Consider the following 23,830-nt stretch of genomic DNA (forward strand, 5'->3'; position numbering starts at 1 on the left):
ATACTTTAATGAAATCTTAAATGTATGCTTTGTCATGCCTTGGGGCTTAAAACATTACCAATGGGATCATGCCATAATTTTATAAAGATGGATTGTAAATTTGTAATTTACTTACTTTTAATAGTTCTTTTCTGTGTCCTTTGTTAGCTTCCTGTTCCATTCTCCCAAATAGTTATTGTAAATTTCTTTCCTAAAGAGTTCTACCTAACTTCTCCCTCCTCATTATTGGCAAGTGATCACATAACATTTTTGCATCAATTGCGAACTTCTTCTTAATCCTCTATCTAGTTTGCACCAACCTCTGTATTCACTTTGCTTTTTTTTCTTATCCTTGTTCCACACTCAGTAGGAAAGGTTTCTTCTGCTAAAGGTTAGCTTTCCCCATTCTGCTCCATATTCTATTATTTTTCAGTTTACCCCTACTTTTTTGATTGTTTTAGTTTGTATGCTGAAACACTCCTGTCAACTTCCTCTTGTTGTTTATAAGCAAATTCAGTTTTCCCATCCTAGAAACAAAACAAAAGAAAAATCATTGAGATTACCTTTGTTCAAAGTCTTACTTTAGCTGCTTCTTAGCTCTACTTATCATAGGCCTCCTAAAGGGTAATTTTTGCTACATTATGTCTTCATCTCTCGTTGAATCCCAAACCTACTAGGTATATATCACCACCATTTGACTAAATGAAACTTCTCTTGACAAAAATAACCAGTGATTTATAAGTTTCCATACTCACATATTCTTTTTCAGTTTTTATAGTGTCCTCTGTAGCATTTTATGCCAATAAGAATTTGATTGTTAACCATTTCTCTTTTCCTTGACTTCTCTGTGAATACACCACCTTGATTCTCTGCTTCTATGTTTGGCAGTTCCTCCTTTATATCCATTCTAGCCTTCTCTGTCTCTGTCTCTCTCTCTTCTTAAATATGGTACTATTAAGGATTTCTTTCTTTGTCCTTTTTTCTTCATATACTTTCTCGATAATAGTTACAACCATAGCTGTTCAGAAACAAATCTATATTTATAACAAAAAATGAACTACATAACTCTCCTATAAGTTCTTGACACTCAGAAATTAATGTGTCTAGAACTGAGGGCATTGTCTTTCTAAATTGTGCTTCTCCTTTGGTACTTGTTATTTTGATGAGCTACACTAGAAAGGTAGAAAGATAAAAACCATCTTCAGCTCTTCCCTCTAATAGTTATATTATCCATCTTCTCATACACTCACCTGTTTACTGTTATTCTGTAGTTCAGCATGTCCTAGCTTGGCTTACTCACTAAAGTCTCTAGTTGATCTCTCTACTTTTGGTCTTGTATTCCACAAACTCACTCACCATAGTGCTGTCAGAAGGACTTATTTCTCTGCTTAATTCTCATCCTATAAGATTATGTCCAGGGGATCCCTGGGTGGCTCAGCGGTTTAGCGCCTGCCTTCGGCCCAGGGCGCGATCCTGGAGTCCCGGGATCGAGTCCCACGTCGGGCTCCCTGCGTGGAGCCTGCTTCTCTGCTTGTGCTTGTGTTTCTGCTTGTGTCTGCTTGTGTCTCTGCTTCTCTCTATATATATCTTTCATGAATAAATAAATAAAATCTTTTAAAAAAAAGATTATATCCAAAGAAATATTCCCATTTCCTTTATTTCAGACAGTTGGCTATTTGTAGCAGTTTCAGGTTGACGTTGTCTTTGTATCTGTCCTCAGGCCACTCTATCTACAGAAAGCCCTCCTTGATTCTTACATGGGCTTGTCTAATACCTACCTCATTGATCTCTTTAGGACTCCTTGGCTTTCTGTCTTTAACTCTAATGTATGCATTTAATTTTCCTAAAAACAGAGCTACAATCATTTTCCTAGTTGAAAACATTTAATAAATGCCTTCAATACAATCTTCTATGTGCAGCTTTTCATGATCTTCTAGTTATAGCACCTTTTCTACTGTGATCCTTGATAGTCTTCTCTTGTGATAAATTTACCCTGCTAAATTTGAGGTAATATGCAAACTTGCAATAGAGTTCCCATATGAAAGGTAAAATTTTAGAGGAAAGGATCTTGTTTATTCTGCAGATCCTTAACAAAATAGATACTAATCAAGAAAATCATTATCCACTGAAATGTTGGATTATGTGAGTTAAATTGGGATGGCGTGGAAAGAAAAATTGTAATGCAAAACTCATCTCGCAAATATTATTTGTAATTTTTGCATTGCCAACAGCATATCTAGCCAATGCATTTTATTATGTGAATAAACATTCTCAAATAACATTCCCAGGTTGCAAACATCTTTATGTGCTCAAAATGGGAACACTAGATATCATTTATGTGATACTTTATATTGAGATTAAAGTTGTTATCCCAGTACTAAAAACAGAGAATCATTGGGTGAGTTATTAACTTTAAATATGTTTTTACAAATATAAGTTGTAAGAATTGAATATAAAGAACATAATGTTATTTGATATTTGAATATAATAACTTAATATTACCATATGTTCAGCAAGAACAGGAGAAGATGAATGATGAACTCAATAAAGAAGAGAAAATATGGAAAGAGAAATTTAAACAACATGAGGTATCTATTTCTTGTTCTTGATCATTACAATAATCATTCTTTTTTGAAATAAATTATTATACTTGAAATGGACATTTTTTAAAAGATTTTATTTATTCATGAGAGACAGAGAACGGCAAAGACAGGCAGAGGGAGAAACAGGCTACCTGTGTGGAGCCTGATGCAGGACTTGATCCCAGGACCTCAGGATTATAACCTGAGCCAAAGGCAGATGCTCAACCATTGAGCCACCCAGGTGCCCCTGAAATGGACATTTTAAAATAATATTGCCTACCTTATATAGGATTTAATTTATTAAAGCTTTAAAAATTATAATCAGAAATTCTCTTTGAAATACAATGTCCTAAAATTAAAATAAACTGGTTTAGTGAGTGAATATGCTTATATAAAATTATAATTCTACAGTTTTTTAAGGTTTTCCTCAAATACTTGCTGAATTTTATTTTATTTTTTCTTGCTGAATTTTATTGATCTGTTTACTTTTATTTTAGGACTCTAGTGATAATGATTTTTTTCTCACCTAACTCCAAATGATCTAATTTAATGCAATATATGCTTATCAGCTCTCTTAATAGTTGAGAAAGGATAAAATGTGTGACTAAGCTAGTTCTTCATATTGCTCATATGTATGTTTTACCTTGCCTTCATGGTATCATAAATGTCACCAAGTCTATTGCTTTTGCAGTCTCTGTGCTGGCTCTGGGAGTCTCCTTTATCAGACCTCCTATCTCAGAAAGTTTGAAGTCCTTTTCTCCTACACAAATTTTGGCTTGTGGTTTCTCTTGCTTTTTTTCTATCTTCAAGGAATTCCTCAATTTACATCTGAGTGGCTTACTATAGCTATAATATTAGAATATCAACTTATTAACATGATCAAAACTCTCAAATATTTTAAAAGATTAATATACTTTAAAAGAAATAGCTTTACTTCTTTGAAGTGAATTTTATAGTAGCTTCATCTTGATTCAATTTTATTACTTGTTTGTAGCCTATATTTTAGATGTTATTGTAATAATATCTTTATGCTGACTATTTATCTTACTTTAGGAGTTTGTTTATTTTAGTATATTTTTTATTGGAGTTCAATTTGCCAACATATAGCATAACACCCAGTGCTCATCCCGTCAAGTGCCCCCCTCAGTGTCCGTCACCCAGTCATCCCAACCTTCCTCCCAACTCCCTTTCCACTACCCCTTGTTCGTTTCCCAATTAGGAGTCTCTCATGTTCTTTCTCCCTCATTGATATTTCCTACTCATTTCCTCTCCTTTCCCCTTTATTTACTTTAGGAATTTATTAAAAACTTGCATTTACAAATGGAAGAAGAAAGAACAAGATTTAAAGATCTACAAGAAAAAGAAAAAATGCGCTTATTAAAACTGCAGCATAATGCAGCTGTAACAATCCAAGCTAAATATAAAGCATTTTTGGCCTTCCAAAAATATGCTCCCCTCATAAAAGAACGAATAGAAAGTAAGAAAAGGAAAGCACAAGAGTGGAAAGAAAAGGAAGCAAAAATACGACAGATGGAAGAGGAAAAACGAAAAAGATTGGAGGAGGAACAAAAGATAGAAGAAGAGATAAAAAAGCAGAAGCAGGAGGAGAGGAGGAGGAGAGAAAAAGAATATGAAGAAAAAAAGAACATCATGAGAAGAGAAAAAGAGCAACTGCTAAACAAAGAAATATTAAGATTAAGAGAAGATGCAAGCAAACAGGCAATAATAAGTAGAGCATTAAAGAAAGGTGAATATAATATCAAAAGTTTAACTGTTGAAGATACATCAAAGAATAAAGATGATATTGCCAAAATGGTAGAGGATGAAAAGTCAAAGAAGTGGGAAGATGTTTGCCTCCGGCTACTTGAAAAATCAGATAAAAGAGAAGATGTAGGTAGGCAGCTTGTATTAAAAGAATCAATACAAATGCAGTCAAAAGATTCTACTACAAACCAGGCAATTTTGGTAGAAATTGAAGTAAAAAATGAGAACTTGGCAAAACAACAATGCTCCGAAAAAATTGTCAAGGAAGAAAGAAAATGTGAAAATATAGACAAAAAAACTGAATTGGAAAACCCAGATCTAAAAGAAAATGTGAAAGAACGGTTTCAGCTGCAGGAATTAAAGTCTCAAGCACAAAAAGGGGCAAATGTGAAACCTGCCATAAATGAGAATATGAGACAAGACACCCACATAGTAATATTAGGATATAATCAAGAAATTAACAAGGTGAAAAACATTGAAGCACAAAAAATAATCAAAGATAGTCAACAGAGTAAGATACAAAAAGAAAAAGAAGAGATATCAGAAGAGAATGGAACGTTATATGAAGAGAATAATATTCCAGTGATTTCAATGAAGCAACAATCACTAAAATTAGAAAATCCTGAAATTATAGGAGAAAAGGTAATACAAGAAAAAGAAATTGACTTAAAATCCAAAGAAACTGAGAAGAACCCAAAAGGCAATACTCTGAATAGTGCTGTGATTTTTAACAGTAGTGATTCCATGATAAATATAGAAGGCAAAATAAACGAGCAAGATTATATTTTAGATAGAAATGCTCTTTGTGAAGACATGGGTAGTTGTAATGCAAAAAACTCCTTAGTTTTTAAAGGAATAAACTCTCTTAAGTCTCAACCTAAAGAAACCTCCGAAGAATGTGATGAAAATAAAGGTGAATGTGAAAGTGTTGTGACCTCTTCTTTACCAAAGCCAACACTTCTATCTTCTATTGAAGAAAAGAGGCTAGCTTGGATAAAATCATTTAAACCTTGGTTTGAAATTTTCAAACAAAATCAACAAAAGAAAATTGTTAAAATGAAGAGACCTGTAAAATGCCCAGTCAACATGATGCCTCCTTTGAATACACTAGAAATTCTTCGATGTGGCCCTTGGAATACTCTACAGCAGGTACTTTATAACTTTATAATATTTTTTCATATTTAATTACAATTGGTTCTCTAAAATATAACTAAAAATATCAGTAGGGGGCACCTGGGTGTCTCAGTCCCTTTAGTGCCTGCCTTCGACTCAGGTCATGAACCCAGGGTCCGCATCTGGCTCCCTTCTCAGTGGTACCTGCTTCTCCCTCTGTCCCGCCCCCTGCTCGTGCTCTCTCTCTCTCTCTCTCTCAAGTAAATAAAATCTTTAAAAAATTATTCTTTCATAAAAAATATCAGTAGAAAAAATATCAGTAGAGGACATATTTTGTATCCAGGAATTTTGGGTCTTAATTGCTGAAATTGCTGATGAATTATTGCCCCATTTGAGAGGGGATGTATTTAAAAGATCTCCTTGATTAAAATTATTCAAGGTATTTTCTCCCTCAGTGTAGCACTACAAAAAGCTTTGATTTATATCTTGAAGCCATGTTCAAGGGTCCTGTAGCCATTATTAAGCTTCTAAGAGTGGAGACATCTGGGAATTTAGTGTTGAATTAGAGTAGGAAATTCCTAAATTGACATTCAGTTAATTTGCTATAGTCTTGGGCACAATACCACCTACTGGCACCTTTTGGAATGTAATGGATTTCTCTGTACCTGACAAGGGCTGTGAAAGAAGGGCTTACCATAGAAGACTCTAGAATTTCTATGTGGAAACATAGTTAGTCATGTGCTATATAAACACAGTGCATATAGACCTGAAATATGAAATAATAATCACCAACTGCTATGAATTGTTTATGTTTATAAAGCCTATATTTTCAACTAAAATTAAGATAGAAACTAACGGGCGCTGGGTGGCTCAGCCTGTTAAGTGTCTGTCTTGGGTTCAGGTCATGATCTCAGTGTCCTAGGATTGAACCTCCAGTTAACTAGGCTCCCTGTTTGTCCCTCTCCCTTCGCCCCTCCCCCGACTCATGCCCTCTCATTCTCTCTCTCAAATAAAATCTTAATAAAAAAGAAACTAATACATGTGTAGAAGAACAGGAGAGAATATCTCAAGTAGCATGATACTAGAAAGGACTTAAATGATTAAAATACATGTATCTGGCTAGGTCCTGAAACTGAAATGTATTCAATAGAATTTATTTAGTTTTTTGATACAGACAGATGCCTAGGAAAAGAAACATTCATGTTAATATATGTGGATTTTTAAATGTATTCACTCAGCAAATATTTATCTGTCCAATATGATTGATCAATATTTGTTGTTGGACTAAAGAGACAGAAAGAAACCTCAGTCCTTGACATTATGGAGCTGACTTTGATATACAAAAGGCTTTTTTTTTAAAGATTTTATTTATTTATTAATGAGAGACAGAGAGAGAGAGAGCAAGAGAGAGGCAGAGACACAGGCAGAGGGAGAAGCAGGCTCCATGCAGGGAGCCCGATGTGGGACTTGATCCCAGGTCTCCAGGATCAGACCCTGGGCTGAAGGTGGCACTAAACTGCTGAGCCACTGGGGCTGCTGCCCACAAAGTGGCTTTAAACCAATAAATGTACTGATAAATACATTACTACAGATTTTGATAATTGCTGTAAATAAAATTTCAGGGTGTGCTCTAAAAGGATAATAAGATAGTGGGCTTTAAAAAGATCTTGGGGTGTGAAAAAGCAGTCTAAGGAACAAGAACTACTTTGAAGTTCCTCTCTCTCTCTCTCTCTCTCTCTTTTTAAGGATTTTATTTATTTATTAATGAGAGACACAGAGAAAGAGGCAGAGACACAGGCAGAGGGAGAAGCAGGCTCCTTCCAGTGAGCCTGATGTGGGACTCGATCCCAGGATTCCGGGATCACAACCTGAGCCAAAGGCAGACACTCAACCACTGAGCTACCCAGGCATCCCTGAATTTCCTTTCTTTCCTAGACAACGTATTTTTCATATCCATCAGATCTGTAGAAGTACATAGAGAGTCTCTCGTTAGCTCTTCTATTAATATTTTCTTTGGCTAGGTTATCTCTGGAATCATTCATTTTTCTACTTCCTTAAGATGTTGGTGCAGCCTTTCTGAATTGATAACTTTAGCTACTTTTATTTTGGGTAATTTTTCTTATGTATATCTGTTTGAGTTAGGAACGAGTGACAACTTCATGCCTATCATGTACTTATTTCTAAAGTAAACTGAAAGTAGAAAAATTGCAGTGTCTTCTCTTTCATCTGCTCTGTTCAATGAGAAGAGCACCAAGGAAGTTAAGATGTGTGCACCTGTCTCCTTGGTGTTTCTTCTCCTATCCACTATGTTCCTTTTGTGAAACTCTTGTCAATATATATAAAGTAAGGATTACTCCTTTTGCTTCTTAGAGCAGGTCCTCTGAAACTGTATTGTGCATACAGATCACCTGAGAATTTGTTAAAATGCTAATTCTGATTCATTGGGTCTGGTAACCAGTCTCGATGTTCTGCTTTTTTTTTTTTTTTTTTTTTTTTTTAAGATTTTACTTCTTTATATGAGAAAGGAGAGAGAGAATGAGAATGAGCAGAGAGAAGCAGACTTTCTGCTTATTGCAGATCTGATGCAGGACTCCATGCAGAGCTCCATCCCAGGACCCTGAGATCATGACCTGAGCTGAAGGCAATTGCTTCACCAGCTGAGCCACCCAGGCACACCGATGTTCTGCCTTTTTGCAGGGCCCCTAGACAATGCTGGTGGTGCCCAGCCATGGATTAATAGGATTAGAAATGTAAAGGACATTGTAATTCTCTTGACCACTGCTCAAGCAACAATTTCAAATATTTAATTTTTCTTTGAAGCATCAAGTATACAGTATAAAGTTGAAAAATATTTATGAATGTGCCTCTAAATGCAGAAGTGTTATAAATGCCCTCTTGTAATGACTCTGGGAGGTGGTTTATGCTGGTGTCTTTATTCGCTACTGCTACTAACCTATGAATCTCTTCTTTGATTTTCTAATCTCTTAGCTTCATATCTTGATCTTGATCTTGATCTTGATCACCCACTTGCTATCTTTGGAAAGCCTTTCTAGAGAAGACCTTTAGAAGATAAAAGTTTACTCCTCTAGAATTTCACCCAGTGATGAATTCATTTTGCTTATATTAATCTCTCACTTTCAGCCTTCAGCACATGAAATCGGGCCTGCCTATTTTCTATACTTCTTTACATATTGTTAGGCAATAGCAGTTTTCATGACTTGACTGTGAGGTAGATGAGTGGGAGGATGGATAAATAGATGAATAAGTAAGTCCAACTGAATGTTAATCTTATGTCCATATTACTGCTAGCTACACAGTTTAGATATAATGTATTAAAAAAGGAAATTAATGTAAAATTATTCGAATAGAATTCAATAAAGTGCTAACAAGCCCTATATCAAGTAAGATCAGGGTCCTGATTTTATTTCCGCCATTTACTGGCTGTATGACCTTGGGTGCGGTGCGTGACCTTTCTGAGCCTTCTTTAAACTGGGAAGAGTAGTATCTCCTGGATAGGATTGTTGTGTTTTAAAATAACATGTATGAAGAATATAGTCTAGGGCTCCTACTATATATAATAGTTATTGTCAAACTTGGACCCGAAGCAAAGATTATTGATAACTAACATATAGGTTTTTTTCTAGTTTTAGTGTTCTAATTCATTTCTATATTTGGTATCTTACTACTAATGATAATGTACTTTAATCATAAAAACAAGTACTAAACTAAAAGGATTTTTTATATGGCTTTATAACATGGCATGAACATTTTAGCTGTTGATGAACTTTTAGATGGAATGTCATGTCCCTTATACAAAGCTAACTGTAATAAACTGGTGTTGTAATGGTACATGAGCTACCAGAAGTTAAATTCTGCTTCATTTAATCCAGTAATCATATCTCAGATTCAGTCTCTTTGCACCTGATTTTTAAAATGATATTATTTATTCAGATTAAAGAGATTTAAGTTTTTATCACTGAACAGTTGTTCTGCAAAAAGCAAAACCAAGAAGAGTCACTGCTTTCACTATTTCTGTAATTACAGTCTACCATAAGTAGACGTGTTGAATTCTAGAATAATTGAAAGTGAAATCTCTACAATTATATACCTATTTTAGGTCATTTTATGTATCAGGATCTGTCAAGAATTTAGGGGAATGTAGAAAATTGATTTGTTATCTTTTATTAAAATATAATGAGTGAGTCATAAGTTCTGTAGGTAGAACAATTCATTTTCAAGTTATGAGAGCCTGAAAATATTAGTTTTTGAAATATCTTTATATTACTCTTTATTAAGGAAAGAAATCATGAATGCTATATTTTTTTGCCACAGCAAAAAATATTTCATTCATTTATTTCTGAAATACTCAGTGAACAACTGCTATGCTCTAGTTACTCTTTTTCAGGCTGACCATGCAGTGATGAACACCTATGAGTACTAATTCTATATTGACCTTAATATTTGGAATATAAAGCAGTTTTATTTATATGATTATTGCCATACATGTATCAATAATGATTAATATTAAAATTTATTTTGATCTCATATATTTGGAAAAACCTAGGGTAGGATAAATAATAAATTACCATATCATAAGGAAATTTTAAAAATAATCCATAAAAGGGAGGAGGAAATATTATGAAATGCCTCATATTCAAAAGTAGATATCATCAATGAGGTATCACTCCTATATTATAATTATTTTTTTAAGATTTTATTTATTTATTCATGAGAGATAGAGAGAGAGAGGCAGAGACACAGGCAGAGGGAGAAGCAGGCTCCATTCAGGGAGCCCGACGCGGGACTCGATCCCAGGTCTCCAGGATCACGCCCTGGGCTGAAGGCGGTGCTAAACCACTGAGCCACCCAGGCTGCCCCCCTATTTTGTAATTAAACTAAACTAGAGAAATTACTACATCATAAAAACTAGAGCCTAACAGTTTACGTAGGTGATTGTAAGCAGCATATGATTACATCAGGCAGGATAACATAAATTAGAAGGCAGAGGAATATTTCTTACTATAAAGCTGCAGTTGTGTAGTTTTTTATTTTTAAGTGCTTAGTTCTAAATAGTGTGTTCACTTTTTAGTATACAGCTAGCTTCCCAGTTACAGAATTTATAAGTTCTCTTTGTGGACAAATAAAATGGGTAAGACACAGTGGTTTTCTCGACACAAATGGATGAATATTTTTCTTTCTGAAAAACCATAAAATATAAATTTGTTTCAATGAATAACTGAGAAATTCCTGACTTAATTATGAAATGAGAAACTTATTCACCTGAAGTTTGAAAAATATTATTAGTTTTGCTACTTAAAGCAACGAGTGGACTTAATCCCTTCTTTATATCTTCATGAACATATGGTCTTCCCATTCACTTACATAAATATGTAAATTTAAAACTTTTGGTTTCATTTAATGCACAGGAAATGTACCATACAAAGAGGAGTTACTGTACTTAAAACTCTCATACTTTTTCTAGCTTTTTCTGAAGCAATAATGCTTTCAATTTCAATAGAACATTTTTTAAATTTCTGTTTTCAGGATGATATATACTAGACTCTTTCTATAAAGCTAATAATATTAAACTTGTTTTTTCAGTACATGAGAAACCTGGCCTTAGGATTTTTGATATGACAATATGAAAGTATTCTTACTATAAAATGATTTAACATATATAGTCATTTCAGTGCATGGACTCAATTATACTGAAGAACCAACATACTATATTTATTTTTCTGTCATTTTTTTTATGCGAGAGCTCTTGGGTTTAATAAGTAGAGTACTTTCAGTAATCCTGAAAATATTCCTGTTGTCCGACATATTCTTGTGCACTGTAAATGTAGTCCTTAGTATACATACCATAAAGTTGAGTACATTCTTTGATACTGAATTTTCTTTAGTTAAAAAACTAAAACCAAAATGATAGAATAATTCTTTAAGGAAAAAGCTTTGTAAAGTATTAAGAAATTAATACTTAAGAGATTATTAAGAAATCTCATAAATGTGTGGTCTTCAAAATGTTTGAAAATACAGAAAAAAAATATCGTTCACACTATGTTGTATCATAGATTCTATTGCCCTGTAATATAGTGTATATTACACTATTCAACAGTAAGGAATAATTCATAACTTTATGATTCAGCAGACATGTAATAGCTATTTTTATTACATGGTTTAATTATTATTGCATAGTCATATTTATTACAGATTCTATAACTTCTCAAACTTTGTTTGTGGAAGATAGTTGAGCCATTCTAGTTGAAGCATGGCAGGTTGGACCCAAAATCTATCCCCTGATCTATTGTGGCAGTACCCCTAGGAGATACTGTCAAATATAGATCTTAAACATCTATGTAGTACAGTCTTGAAAATAGTGCCAAAATAATTCACTCAGAAAGTGAATTTAGTGAAAAATCAGGGAGTGAACTAATAGATGATATTATTATTGCTTTTATGCATATGACTTTTGAACTTGAATTGGTCATGGATGATTACAATATTTTTCCTTTTTATGTGAGGACAAAGGAGGCCCAGATAGCTTAATTGAAAGTGCATTGTTAACAAATGAGATTTTCAATACATATCATTAGTTTTTTTGAGGAGTGTTTAAAAGCAATTTTGCAAGGCTAATATAATATAGTTTATATTTATTATTGTTAGATAATGTTATGTACTCCAATTTTCTGAATATTCTAGGTTACAACAGTTACATTTCAAGATTTGCCAGGTTGTAGTCTCTCCACACTAGCAGAGTGTCCAAATCTTCAGTTTCTGTCTCTTCAACGCTGTGGATTAATTTCTTTGCACAGCCTGAGTAACTGTAAAAAACTGAAGCACATTGATGCCCAGGTATGTCCTCTGTTCTCATTATTTATCCTATTATAAAATAGAAAATAGATTTATGTTTATATTTCAGCAATGACAATTTTGAAGAAATATTTACTATAATAACTTGTAACTCAGGTTCTGATATCTAAAGATATCAAGGGTCAAAGAAAATTTGTGAAAACTATCGAGGAAAGATAATTAGGAAAATCACTTATCTGTATTTGCAGATGATATAGCTATTGTGCTTTTTTACTTTTTGCTGTATGACAAATGACATTACTTAGTAAATTAAAACAACTACTATTTTATTTGCTCATGGTTCTGTGGGCTGGCCGTGAACTGAGGCCAGGCTTGTCTGGGTGTTCTGCTTCATGTTTTGTTGACGGGGTCTCTTGTGTAATTTGAAGCAGGGGCTAGAATGTCCAAAATGCCTTTCTTATTTGTCTGGTGCCTTGGGAATTTGGGATTTCAATCTCTCTTTCTCTCCGTGTGTGTGTGTGTGTGTGTGTGTGTGTGTGTGTGTGTGTGTGTCTTCCATTTGGGGGCTTCTCTAGAGTGGCCCAATCCCAAGAGTGAGCATTCTAAAAAGATAAGCTCCAGTATGCAAGTGTTTATTAAGCATTTGCTGACACCATGCTAGCTATTATTCATTCTATTGGCCAAGCCTGAATTTCTATGGGAGGGGACTGAGCGGATGTGTGAATATTGGGTTGTGAGGTTTATTGGGTCCTATCCAAGTAACAATCTACCATAGTCTACCCCCTGGCCCCTAGAAGTCACATCCTTCCCACATTCAAAATACATTCATGTCCCAGAGATCCCAGAGTTTCATCATCTTGTGGCATCAAGCTTAGACTTAACGTGCCAAGTTTTCTCATCTAAATCAGATCCAAGTAGAGATGATCTGCTCAGATAGAGTTCTTTCAACCCACAGATCTGTGAGATAAAATGAAAAGTTACCTCCTCTCTTCCTGTCCCCCCCCACACACACTGATATATAGTGGTGAGATAGGCTTGATTAATTACAATAGCTATTCTCATTCGAAATGAAAGAAAACAAGAAGCCCATAGCATCCCTATTCCATAGCTGAGCACATATCATCATTTCCTTAATAAGGGCTCAGTTCTGCTCCATGAAAATGGTTTTCTATGACTCTTGGTTCTGCCCACGGGGGTTTTGACATTCTCAAGGCATACTTCTTTTTTCCATAAGCAGTGCTATTTGCAGCTGAGAATTTTTCTGAGCCTGTTTCTTTCCCATAGAAGATGGAGTGGGGTGGGAGTGGGGGGCTAAAAGCTTCTTTTCACTTGACTTATATTCTTTTCAGTTCACACAGTCAGTGTTTCCATGAGCATGATTTTCTTTTAAAACTTTGTGCATTTCTTATGCTTCTCAGTAGGTTCCTTCCATTAGACAAAGGCTATACTTATAAATATTTTTGAGAGCAAATCTGTGGGACTACACACTTAAGATTCTTAAAAGCCCATTTATTTTTCTCAGGTCTTAAAAAATAAAATAGCTGTTATATCCTAGACACACGATCTTGACACTGAAACCAATATTATGTATTGCAAAGATGTGTATGTGTAGGACAAGTGTAAACCTATTCATGAGATAACATATCTAATCCCCAGTATTGGTGTTCTTTGGAGAGGAAGGGAGCAAAAGGGACTGAGGAGGGGAAGTAGGATTTCAGCTTTTTCAGCGTTTTTTCTTTAACAGTTTTAAAAGAACTATGACCTCATGTTCAGTTTTGTTCATTTAGATTGTTTGAAATATTTTGTAACATGATCCTCTGTATTTTCTGTATTCAAAAGATTAAGAAATATTAAATCAGTTGGTTATTTATTAGGTTACTTAATATTTTTCATCTAGATAGTATAACACTCTGCCTTTTTGTCTTAAAAGTTAGACATCGGGTTATTTACTTGGAGATCATATTTATCCTTCCTCTTTTTTGTAAGCTTTCATGTTCCATTAATAAGCCATTGAAATAAAGCTACTTAACATTTGTTTTTTGTTTTAGGAAAACCGTATTGAGACTATCAGTTGTGAAAATTTGGAAAATCTCTGTGTTGTTCTTCTTAATAAAAATCAACTGACTTCTTTTCATGGTTTCGATGGCTGCACTAATATCCAAAATCTTGAACTCTCACATAATAAAATCACTCGAATTGGTAAGAACAAGGGAATTTGAATATATTGACATTTATTTTTCATTATTACATCTTGTTTCATTTATTCCTTTTCAAAAATATACTGCCATTACTAATTTGCTTATTTTATTTATGCCATGCTTATTTAAGCTTTTATCCAAATGCATGAAGGAAATGGGATTATTTTTAATATATAAAGGAAATATGCTTCTACCACTGGCAAATGGCCAGTTATCAGTGGCTTCTTAAATTAGTATAATCATTTACCTATTCCTTTTTTTCTAACCAGTAGTGATTTGAGCTCTACTGGGGAATATAATACCCTGGTTTGATGCCATCATATTTTTATGGATCCTAGACTTTCTGTACTTAGCAGCTGTCATAACTGTTTCCTAAAAATCCCTGTCATTACTCCTTTCCTTGCCTATGTACACTGCTTGTATTAACCTTTCCTTTTTTAGATAAAGCAACCACCACATGAAAGAAAGAATTCATCGGTTTGAATCTCCTTAATCTTTTCCATCTCTCCATTTGTACATCTATATCCCTATTTATCTATATCTGTTTCTACCCTCATCTTTATAATCCATATAATTCAGCAGTGAAAAAGTCTTTTCTTATTTAGGGCCATTCCTTTCATTTTCTAGAAACATAATTGTCAGTTTTGTGACTATTTTTATACTGATATTTTATTCTATCATTTATAAGCTGTCTTATGTCAAACACTTTCTACTTCTACTATTGTCCCATCTCTCTTACTCTTTGCTGTCAAATTTTGTGAAAGTGTTCTGTTCATGCTTTCACGTTTTACTATCCAATTTTCCTTTTCTTCCTCCTGAAACTCCAACTTACTTTTATATTGTTAGTAGTGTGATAATTCTAAAATGAAAATTTCATATTTTTTACTACCTGGCTTAAAGCTCTCTGTTATTTTTTATTTACACTTGTGAGATTCTCAAGGGACTTGATAGAGGCTTAAATAAATGGCTAATGAATAATCAAGGATTGCTTAAAAAACTAGATAAAAATCAGGAACTAGATAAAAATCTTACTCTGGTACAATACTAATAGTTTAAATCTTTGGATCCCAAAAGGCACTATCCGTTCCACCTCCTACATCCCCAAATCATTAGGAAATAAGGTCTAGAGTGAAATTTCAGGAAGTGGGATGGGAGGAAATGCAGTAGTGGAAGTAAGTTCATTTTTCCCATTTGATTAAATTTTATTTTTGGTATGTAAAACAGATATATGTTTCAAAACCAAACTGCATTGAAAAGGGCATTACTCAAAGAGATTGATCTTTCATCCATGCCCTTATCACTTTGTTCTCTGATATACTTTTCTTTTCTTTTTTTAAAAGATTTCTTTATTTATTGATGAGAAGCACATAGAGAGGCAGAGACATAGGTAGAGGGAGAAGTGGGCTTCATGCAGGAAGCCCAATGTGGGACTCGATCCTGGGACTCCAGGATCACGCTCTGAGCCAAAGGCAGACGCTCAACCGCTGAGCCACCAGGCGCCCCTATTTTATTTTTTCTTCTATTTAAATTTGAATAGCTGACATATACTACATCATTCATTTTAGATGTAGTGTTCAATGATTTATCAGTTGCATATAACACCCAGTGCTCAACACATCACATGCCCTCTCAATCTGATGTACTTTTTATTTTATTTTATTTTTTAAAGATTTTATTTACTTATTCATGAGAGACAGAGAGAGAGAGAGAGACAGGAAGAGACACAGGCAGAGGGAAGAGCAGGCTCCGTGCAGGGAGCCCGACGCGGGACTTGATCCCAGGACTCCAGGACCACACTCTGGGCCGAAGGTGGCACTAAACCGCTGAGCCACTGGGGCTGCCTTACTTTTATATATATAGATGTTTTTGTATATATGCATACGTAACATCTATATGTGTATATAATAATATGTGTATCCCCTATGTGTATGCATGTACATAGAAATAAACACATATATACTAGTATATATGTATATATACTAATCCTTTCAAAAAATATAGAATATTTTAAGTACTGTCCTTTATCTTGCTTTTTTTTCACTTAACATGTTATGGAGTTCAGAGAATTCGTTTCCCATGGTTTCATAGTCTTCAGTTTTGTGGATGGACCAGGTTTTATTCCACTGGTTCCTGGTTGATGGACATTGGGTGGTTCCCAGTCTTCCACATTTGCTGTAATAACTACTCTGATACTTACATTTTCCATACTTTATCAGTTATATCTTTAGATTAATTTTCTGCAATATGTATTGCCAGCACGAAGGACATCTGTAATTTAGGAAGATAGTGCCAGGAACATTTTATGGGCAACATTTTGCACTCCTACCACTAATACACGTTAATCCTAGTTTCCTCCACTTATCTTTTCTTGTTTTGTTCTTTTCTATTTCTGAGTTAAATATTTTAATTCAGTTATTTTTTATTCCTTCTCACTATTGTTGACATGAATACTTAAGTCTATGAATTTTTCTGTGAGCACTGCTTGTATTTCTGTATTTTTGTCAGTTCTACAATTTTATGACATATTTTGCCTTGTAGCTAAGATTTAAAATTTATGTATGGTAAGACCATTTTGTGTTGTTGTTCTTATTGTTTTTAGTTTATTGCATTATAATGAGAGAATTACCTGTGTGCCATTTCTGCTTTTGGCAACTTATTGTGATTTTCTAATATATGGTCAATTTTCAGGAATGTTTCATATGTACTTGAAAAGAGGTCATTGTGTTTTTAATTGGAATATAGAGTTTTTATTTTTATCTTTATGACCTACCTTAGGGATCATTTGTTTTAGATCTATATTTACTTGACCTACCATAGACTTGACCTGAGCTAGTACAAATTTATTTATTATTAATCAGCCTATTTCTTTTTGTATATCCTTTTGTTTCCATTTTTGAATGTTGCTCCATGCTGTTTTGTAGATATTCTTAGCTGTGTTATCTTTATTGTGAATTTTAGCCTTGAAATGTATGGTTCTTTGTCTCTTTACCATTCTGAGACTAAATCCTACCTTGTCTGCCAGCATTTTCTTTTTGTTTATATTTGCCTATGTAGTCATTTAAAAAAAATGACACTTTAGAAACACTTGGTTTTAGGCGTATACTTGTATACAGCATAGACTTGGGTTTTATTATTTGATCCAATTTTAAATGTTTTTGTTTCATATAGAACATGGCCATTTGTATTTGTAATTCAACTTTCATTCTTGCTGTTACTACTGTCATCCCACTTGGGATGATGCTTTCACTTTCTGGAAAGAGGCCTTGTTGATAATACATGGGTTCTTCTATCACTGGAGTATCTCCATTTATTACTTACCCATCCAGTTTGTGTAGGATTCCCTGGAATCAGTACCAGTAGCCTGGATTGTGTTGGTCATGGATAGTTATTACCCTATTTAGAAAAAATTCAACTTGTAATTTCTTCATCTCTTATTTACACTGGAAGGATAGATGGGAGTATTTTTATTTATTTGTTGCTCATTATGAATTTCTAAAGGAGATATGAGGAGAGTTGGATCAAGGCAGTTACTGTCATCTCTGATCTTTTTTTAATATGGGAAAAATAGTTGTTTACACAAAGCAAGCTTTTACAGACATTTCAAGGCACACTTTTGAAAATATAATGTATAATATTCCTTAATGTGTTTATTTGCCTGTGCTGCTTGCTTTTGGGACTACTCATATTTTCTCCCATATGGAAATAGTGATACTTTTGATACAATTTTTTATCTTAAAATTTTAGTTTAAAAACCACAGAAATAATTTTGTTGTTGGAATGAAGGCAAGTGCATTGATAATGTATGTTGCTATATTGGCATACACTGAGGCAAGCTTTAAAAAAAAGAAAAAGGCTGTTTGTAAGAAGAAATGCTTTAACTCCCATTCACTTCATTTTCATTGCCAGCAGGGCTGTATGGGATTTCTTGTAACCAGTGGATTTCCTGGGATAGGATATCTGCAAGATTTATGTGGAAACTGCCATAGTATTAATTGATGTGCTTGAGGTATCTTTATGTAGTACAGAGCAAACAAGGTAAAAGACATCTTTGCTGTCTGTTGGGTACAATGAAAACACTGTATTTATTGAGTGTGAGAAGAGTATACATGAAAAAGTAGATTTTCTGAAGACCGTTTGGAGTCTGTTTTTCATCTTCAGGAACTACTTACAGAGATTCTGGTTGAGCTTAGGGGAAAGCATAGATTTTGTCTTTCAATGATGTATTGATGCTAAGAACTCTTATGAAGGGGCACAAAGATATATTTGTGTTTATAAGTTAATAGGTTACTATTCCATGCTACAATATTTCTTAAGGAGGTGAAATAAAATTGGAAGCCATACCACGTATTATACGTTTGTAGTTTCAAGTTAAATTTGTTCCTAATTCTTATTAAGCTGTAGTTATTACAGTAGTTAAATGTGTAATGTTAGCTTTAATTACTTTTTTATTAGAAAACATTAATGTGCATTTTTCTTTGAATTTCATTACGTGTAAGTGAATGAGAATAAGAACTGTATCCTGTTTAAGGCAATTCATTTGAAATTATTTATGCTAAGTGTTTTCCATTCTAATGAAACTGCTTACAGAAATAGAAACAATGTAAAGTATACTTTTTAAAAATAACAACTTAAAATGTAATTCTATAAATTGAAAGTTATAAAGTTAATAACGTATTTTTGTTATTGCCATTAATGTTTAAACATATTGTGAGCTGTGGCTAGTGTAAAGACTACCATATAATATTTTAATGTTATTTTCTATAATTTGTTCTATTTGGGTAGCAAGTTTTTGATTATAGAATACTTTGATTTGATCTGGAGCTATTCTTGAATATTTTGAATGTCAAAATAATTGTTTAAATTTATTAAGCTCACTTTAATTGACAATTTTAAATATGGATTTATTTTAATCAGACAACAGATTTTATTATACTTTTTATTAATCTAAAATGTTTTGTTTTGTTTTTTCCCCTGGAAGTTGATTTTTTTTTTCCTGTACTATCTTTTGTAACTCGATTTAATTTTGGTGATTTCCAGTTTAACTTTTAAGGTTATGATATCATTATGATATTTCATGCTTTTTTTGCTTGAAATTTCCCATAAATAAGCCTCAGGTAAAATTGGTAAAACATTTTGTTTTCCAGAAGTAATATGGAAAAACATTCCTTGAATAGATGTTGAATATCTGTGGGAAATTTTTCATATTTTGAGGTTGTATTTTTGACTTAGTTTTTAAATGAATAGCCAAAGCAAATGAAAAATAGGTGATTTATAATTTATAATCTAGTTTTCTTTGTTTCTTCCATTTTTATGTTGGACTTCATTGATTTTTCTAAGGGAAATATTCTGAAAATAAATTAATTTGAAAAAATTCATGCCATATGACAAAATTGTTTTATAAATTTTAGTTACAGAAAAAAATGCAACTTAATATAATAAATATAGTAATAGATAACTTCTTTAAACATTTTCATGTGCTTTATACATTTAACTCATTTACGTTCTATATAAATGCTAGGAGTTAGTTACTGTTAATTTTTACCCTCCTCAGGTAATAGTTGAGGCACAGAAAGGTTAATATATTATCTGAGATCACACAGTTACTAAATGATAAAGTCAGGATTTGAAACTCAGCAGTCTATCCATAGTATCTAATTTTTTAATTGCCTCATTCCACTTCCTCTCTAATAAATATCTATTTAACATTTAAGATTATTAGTATTTTATTAGAGTATATTAATACTATGTTGAGAATGTAATGATTTTAAGATTTATTGATTAATACATTTCTTAATGAGCAAATTTGTTGAGCACCTTCTATGTGTAAGCACTTTCCTAGGCACTAGAACATGGTACTAGAATATTGCTGAGGATGCAGCAATAAGCAAAACAAAGGAGTATCCTGACTTTCACCAAGATTATCTAGATTATTACACAGAAATAAAATGAAATAAATTGTATTTCATTTATTGAATATTGAGTAAAAATGAAAATAAGTATGATGTTAATGTGTAAGAGCAAATAATTATTTTTGTTTTCTCATTTTTGAAGCTTCTATCTCTGCTGTGTGAAGAAAACTTTAATCTGGAAAAACATGTTTCTTCAATGCCAGGAATTAATTTGTTAATAAATAAATTTCAAGTGATACATTCCTAGGAAATATCATTGTAAATAGAAGTAGACTTCTATTTTCTACTTCTCTAGAAGTAGAGTCTTTTTTTCTCCTGATGCTTTATTTTCAGATAATACTGCTTTCTGGAAAAGTGACACTAATATTATAAGTATGAAAGATATTGAAATAATGCCACATTTTCATATTAGCTTGATTACTGTCTTAGCTTCTAGGAGAAATGTTCCTGGTTAATTCTTGTTGCTCAATGTTGTCTTTGCAACATTAGAAAAAAATAATGAAGTAATGTAAAATAAAGCTCTGGATTATTTTCCTTGTCGAAATGCTTTTCACTATTGTATACTTGGTGAATTTCTTGTATTCCACTAGGTGGTGCTGGTTTACTCTTTAGTTTTGATATGCAACAATGCCCAGTACAAAGCTAAAAGGGATTTTACAAATCTGCTAACTTAGGCTTCTTAAGTTTACGGATGAAAAAATAGACCCACGTAATTTTCATCAAACTCCTACCAGAGGTGGGGCTAGAATCCAATTCTTCTCATTCCTGTTTCCACACAATATGTATGATCTGAAGAACTTTTGCATTGAAATTAAAAATCTTGAGTGCAACTCAGCATATTTGTATGTAATTGTCAAACATAGCAATCATTGAGCAGCTAAAGGAAGTAGACGTTTACCAAACACTTATTTAGTGAAAACCTCCAGCCTAATTTAACATCTTTAGTTTTGCTGTTCCTTATAGAAGAAATTTTCCCCCCCTGTGGCAGGAATGTTTTATTAGACCATTAGCTCATTTCTGTGGGAGGAATTCTTTGAAATAGATATTTGTAGCAAGTATAGCCAAATGCTAATTTTGCCATGGGCAAGGGCTCTTTGATGGATAAACACACTTGGCTTCAGTTCTATTTTGTGGGATGTTGGAAACTTTTAAAGAGTTAATAAAAAATATATTGAAGCAGTGGACTCAAGAATATTTAAGTGATACTTTATATTTGTTATATTTACATCATTTGCAAGAAACTCTTAAATATTTTTGTGGCTACTGTTTTGTTTTGTTTGGGATGGAGAGTGGACAAAACAGAAATGTTGACTGGGAGAGAATCATTTTCTTTGAATTGTTGAGAAAGTAATGGTATTCTAAGGTAAGACTTGCTCTAAGTTTATTTCGCTGTTACTATCCTTCATTTGATAGTAAAGAATTTGTAATATTAAAAGACGAAGGGTGGCAACTTCTCTAACTTCCTTCCATCTAGATTCCCTCTTTTGAGCCAAATGCATTGCCTGGATCAAATTACCTGCTTAATCAATTGTATATAGGGTTTCAAAAGTGTGTATTAATATCCTATTTCTTCTTCAACGTTTAGCTCAAACAATCTCTTTGAAGCCTGATTTGGTCACAACAGTTGAGAGTTTTTAAACTACTTTTCATTGAGGATAATTGTTAAGAAACAATAGTAGTTATCATTTTTAGTGCCCAATATGTGACAGTGTTGTACAAGCTACTTTAAAAGATTGTTTTAAATCCTCCCAGTAACACAAAAACACCTTCACTCCACAAATAAAGGAACAAAGGCCCAGAGAAGTTAAGCAACTTGTTTATATTCACACAGCCAGTTTTGAAATGGGCCTGAAATTCATGGACTGCCTGCCTCAGAGTCTATTCATTTTTTATGATGCTGTACTGCCTGCAATCAACATGCTCTACTGACCGTGTTATTAGCATAGTCATAGAGAAAAGGCTATATACATGATTCCCATGATGATTGCAGGTTGTAGATCTTTGTTCTTAGAGCCTATTTTTTTATTTTAACTGTTCTTGAGGCCATGATATTTGTTTTATATAAATTTATCATTATTATACATTTCTTTTAAATTGACCAATTTTATCACCTTTAGATGTCCCTTTTCATCTGTAGTAAAGCTTTCTCCCTTTGTCTCTGTGTCTGATATACCAAACTAGCTTTCTTTTAGACACAGGAGGCTTTTATGCTTGTAAAAATTATTGGGTACCCGCCTCAAACAGCTTTCATTTATGCAGGTTATATCTATCAGTGTTTACTATAAAGAAAAAAAATGAGAAGATTTTTGTTTTTATTTATCAATTCATTCAGAGCTTAAGATAATAAAGCTTTTCTATTAATAGTTTTATAAATAATAAATGTAGTTTTTAACCAAAAGTTATGGTGAGAAGAGGGTTATTGTTACACATATTTGCAAATCTCTTTAATGTCTAGCTTAACACAAGACAGATGGATTTCCGTATTTCCTTCTGCATTCAATTTGCTACAATATCACACCTCATGTAGCCTCTGGAAAACTGCATTATAAGCTCTTGCGCAAATGAGAGTGAATAAGGCAAATAACATTTTAGAATTATTATGAAATAGTTTTGACTCCGTGGAACCTTTAAAAGTGTCTGTAGGAGGTTGGTCACTGGACCACACTTTGAGAATCATTGGTTTAGTGTGTACATAAGATATCTTTTTCTATCCTCTTACTTACAATATTTCTACATATTCTATTTTTGGTATGTCTCTTTTATGTCATGTGAAACTGTGTTGCTTCTGTTATTGTTTGCTTCTGTTATCTAGGCTGCCTGACAAATTTTAGCTTTGTTTCTAGCCTTTGGTCTCTAATAACTAATTAATTAATAAGTGCAATTATTAATATATGAGTTTAAATCTACTGTATTACTATTTGATTCTATTTGTTTTACCTGTTCTGTTTTTTCTCTTTTCTTGCCTCTTTCTGGTATAGTTGAGGTTTTAAACTATTTCATTTTCCCTTTCTCTTACCAGTTATATATTATTTTACTCTTCTTTTGGTTTGCTATAGATACAGCATGCCTTCTTGATTTACCAAATCTAAATTTATTTGGTACTTTTTCAAAGCAGTTCTAGAGCCTTAGAAAATTTAAACTTAATTTACTCCCAACTTAATATGCTATTATTGTCATGAATTTTAGTGTGTGTGTGTGTGTATGTGTGTGTGTGTGTATTTGGAATAGCTTAAGACAGTATTATTTTATAATATAGATATCATTTAGATTCACACACTTTTTAAAACTTTCCTTTGTGTGTGTATGTGTGTTTTAATATTTTCTTTTTTTTAAAATTTTTTTTATTTATTTATGATAGTCACACAGAGAGAGAGAGAGAGAGAGAGAGGCAGAGACACAGGCAGAAGGAGAAGCAGGCTCCATGCACCAGGAGCCCAACGTGGGATTCGATCCCGGGTCTCCAGGATCGCGCCCT

General features: G+C 33.2%; 1 protein-coding gene across 21 annotated transcripts in view; it reads left to right on the forward strand.

The window, feature by feature from the left end:
* LRRIQ1 (leucine rich repeats and IQ motif containing 1) overlaps positions 1–23,830 on the forward strand; it is a 214,991-nt gene that overhangs the window by 15,362 nt on the left and 175,799 nt on the right. For all 21 annotated transcript variants that reach the window (XR_004805254.2, XR_004805255.2, XR_004805257.2 and 18 more), the window contains 4 exons: positions 2,493–2,567; positions 3,855–5,474; positions 12,138–12,290; positions 14,297–14,447. Coding sequence is in view for 15 of the 21 variants with exons in the window: in XM_049094257.1 (XP_048950214.1) it covers positions 2,493–2,567; positions 3,855–5,474; positions 12,138–12,290; positions 14,297–14,447 (1,999 nt within the window). In the remaining 6 variants the exon portion in view is untranslated. The remainder of the gene's footprint in view (positions 1–2,492; positions 2,568–3,854; positions 5,475–12,137; positions 12,291–14,296; positions 14,448–23,830) is intronic.

This window comes from Canis lupus, chromosome 15, assembly GCF_003254725.2.
Source record: "Canis lupus dingo isolate Sandy chromosome 15, ASM325472v2, whole genome shotgun sequence".
Taxonomy (NCBI): Eukaryota; Metazoa; Chordata; class Mammalia; order Carnivora; family Canidae; genus Canis; species Canis lupus.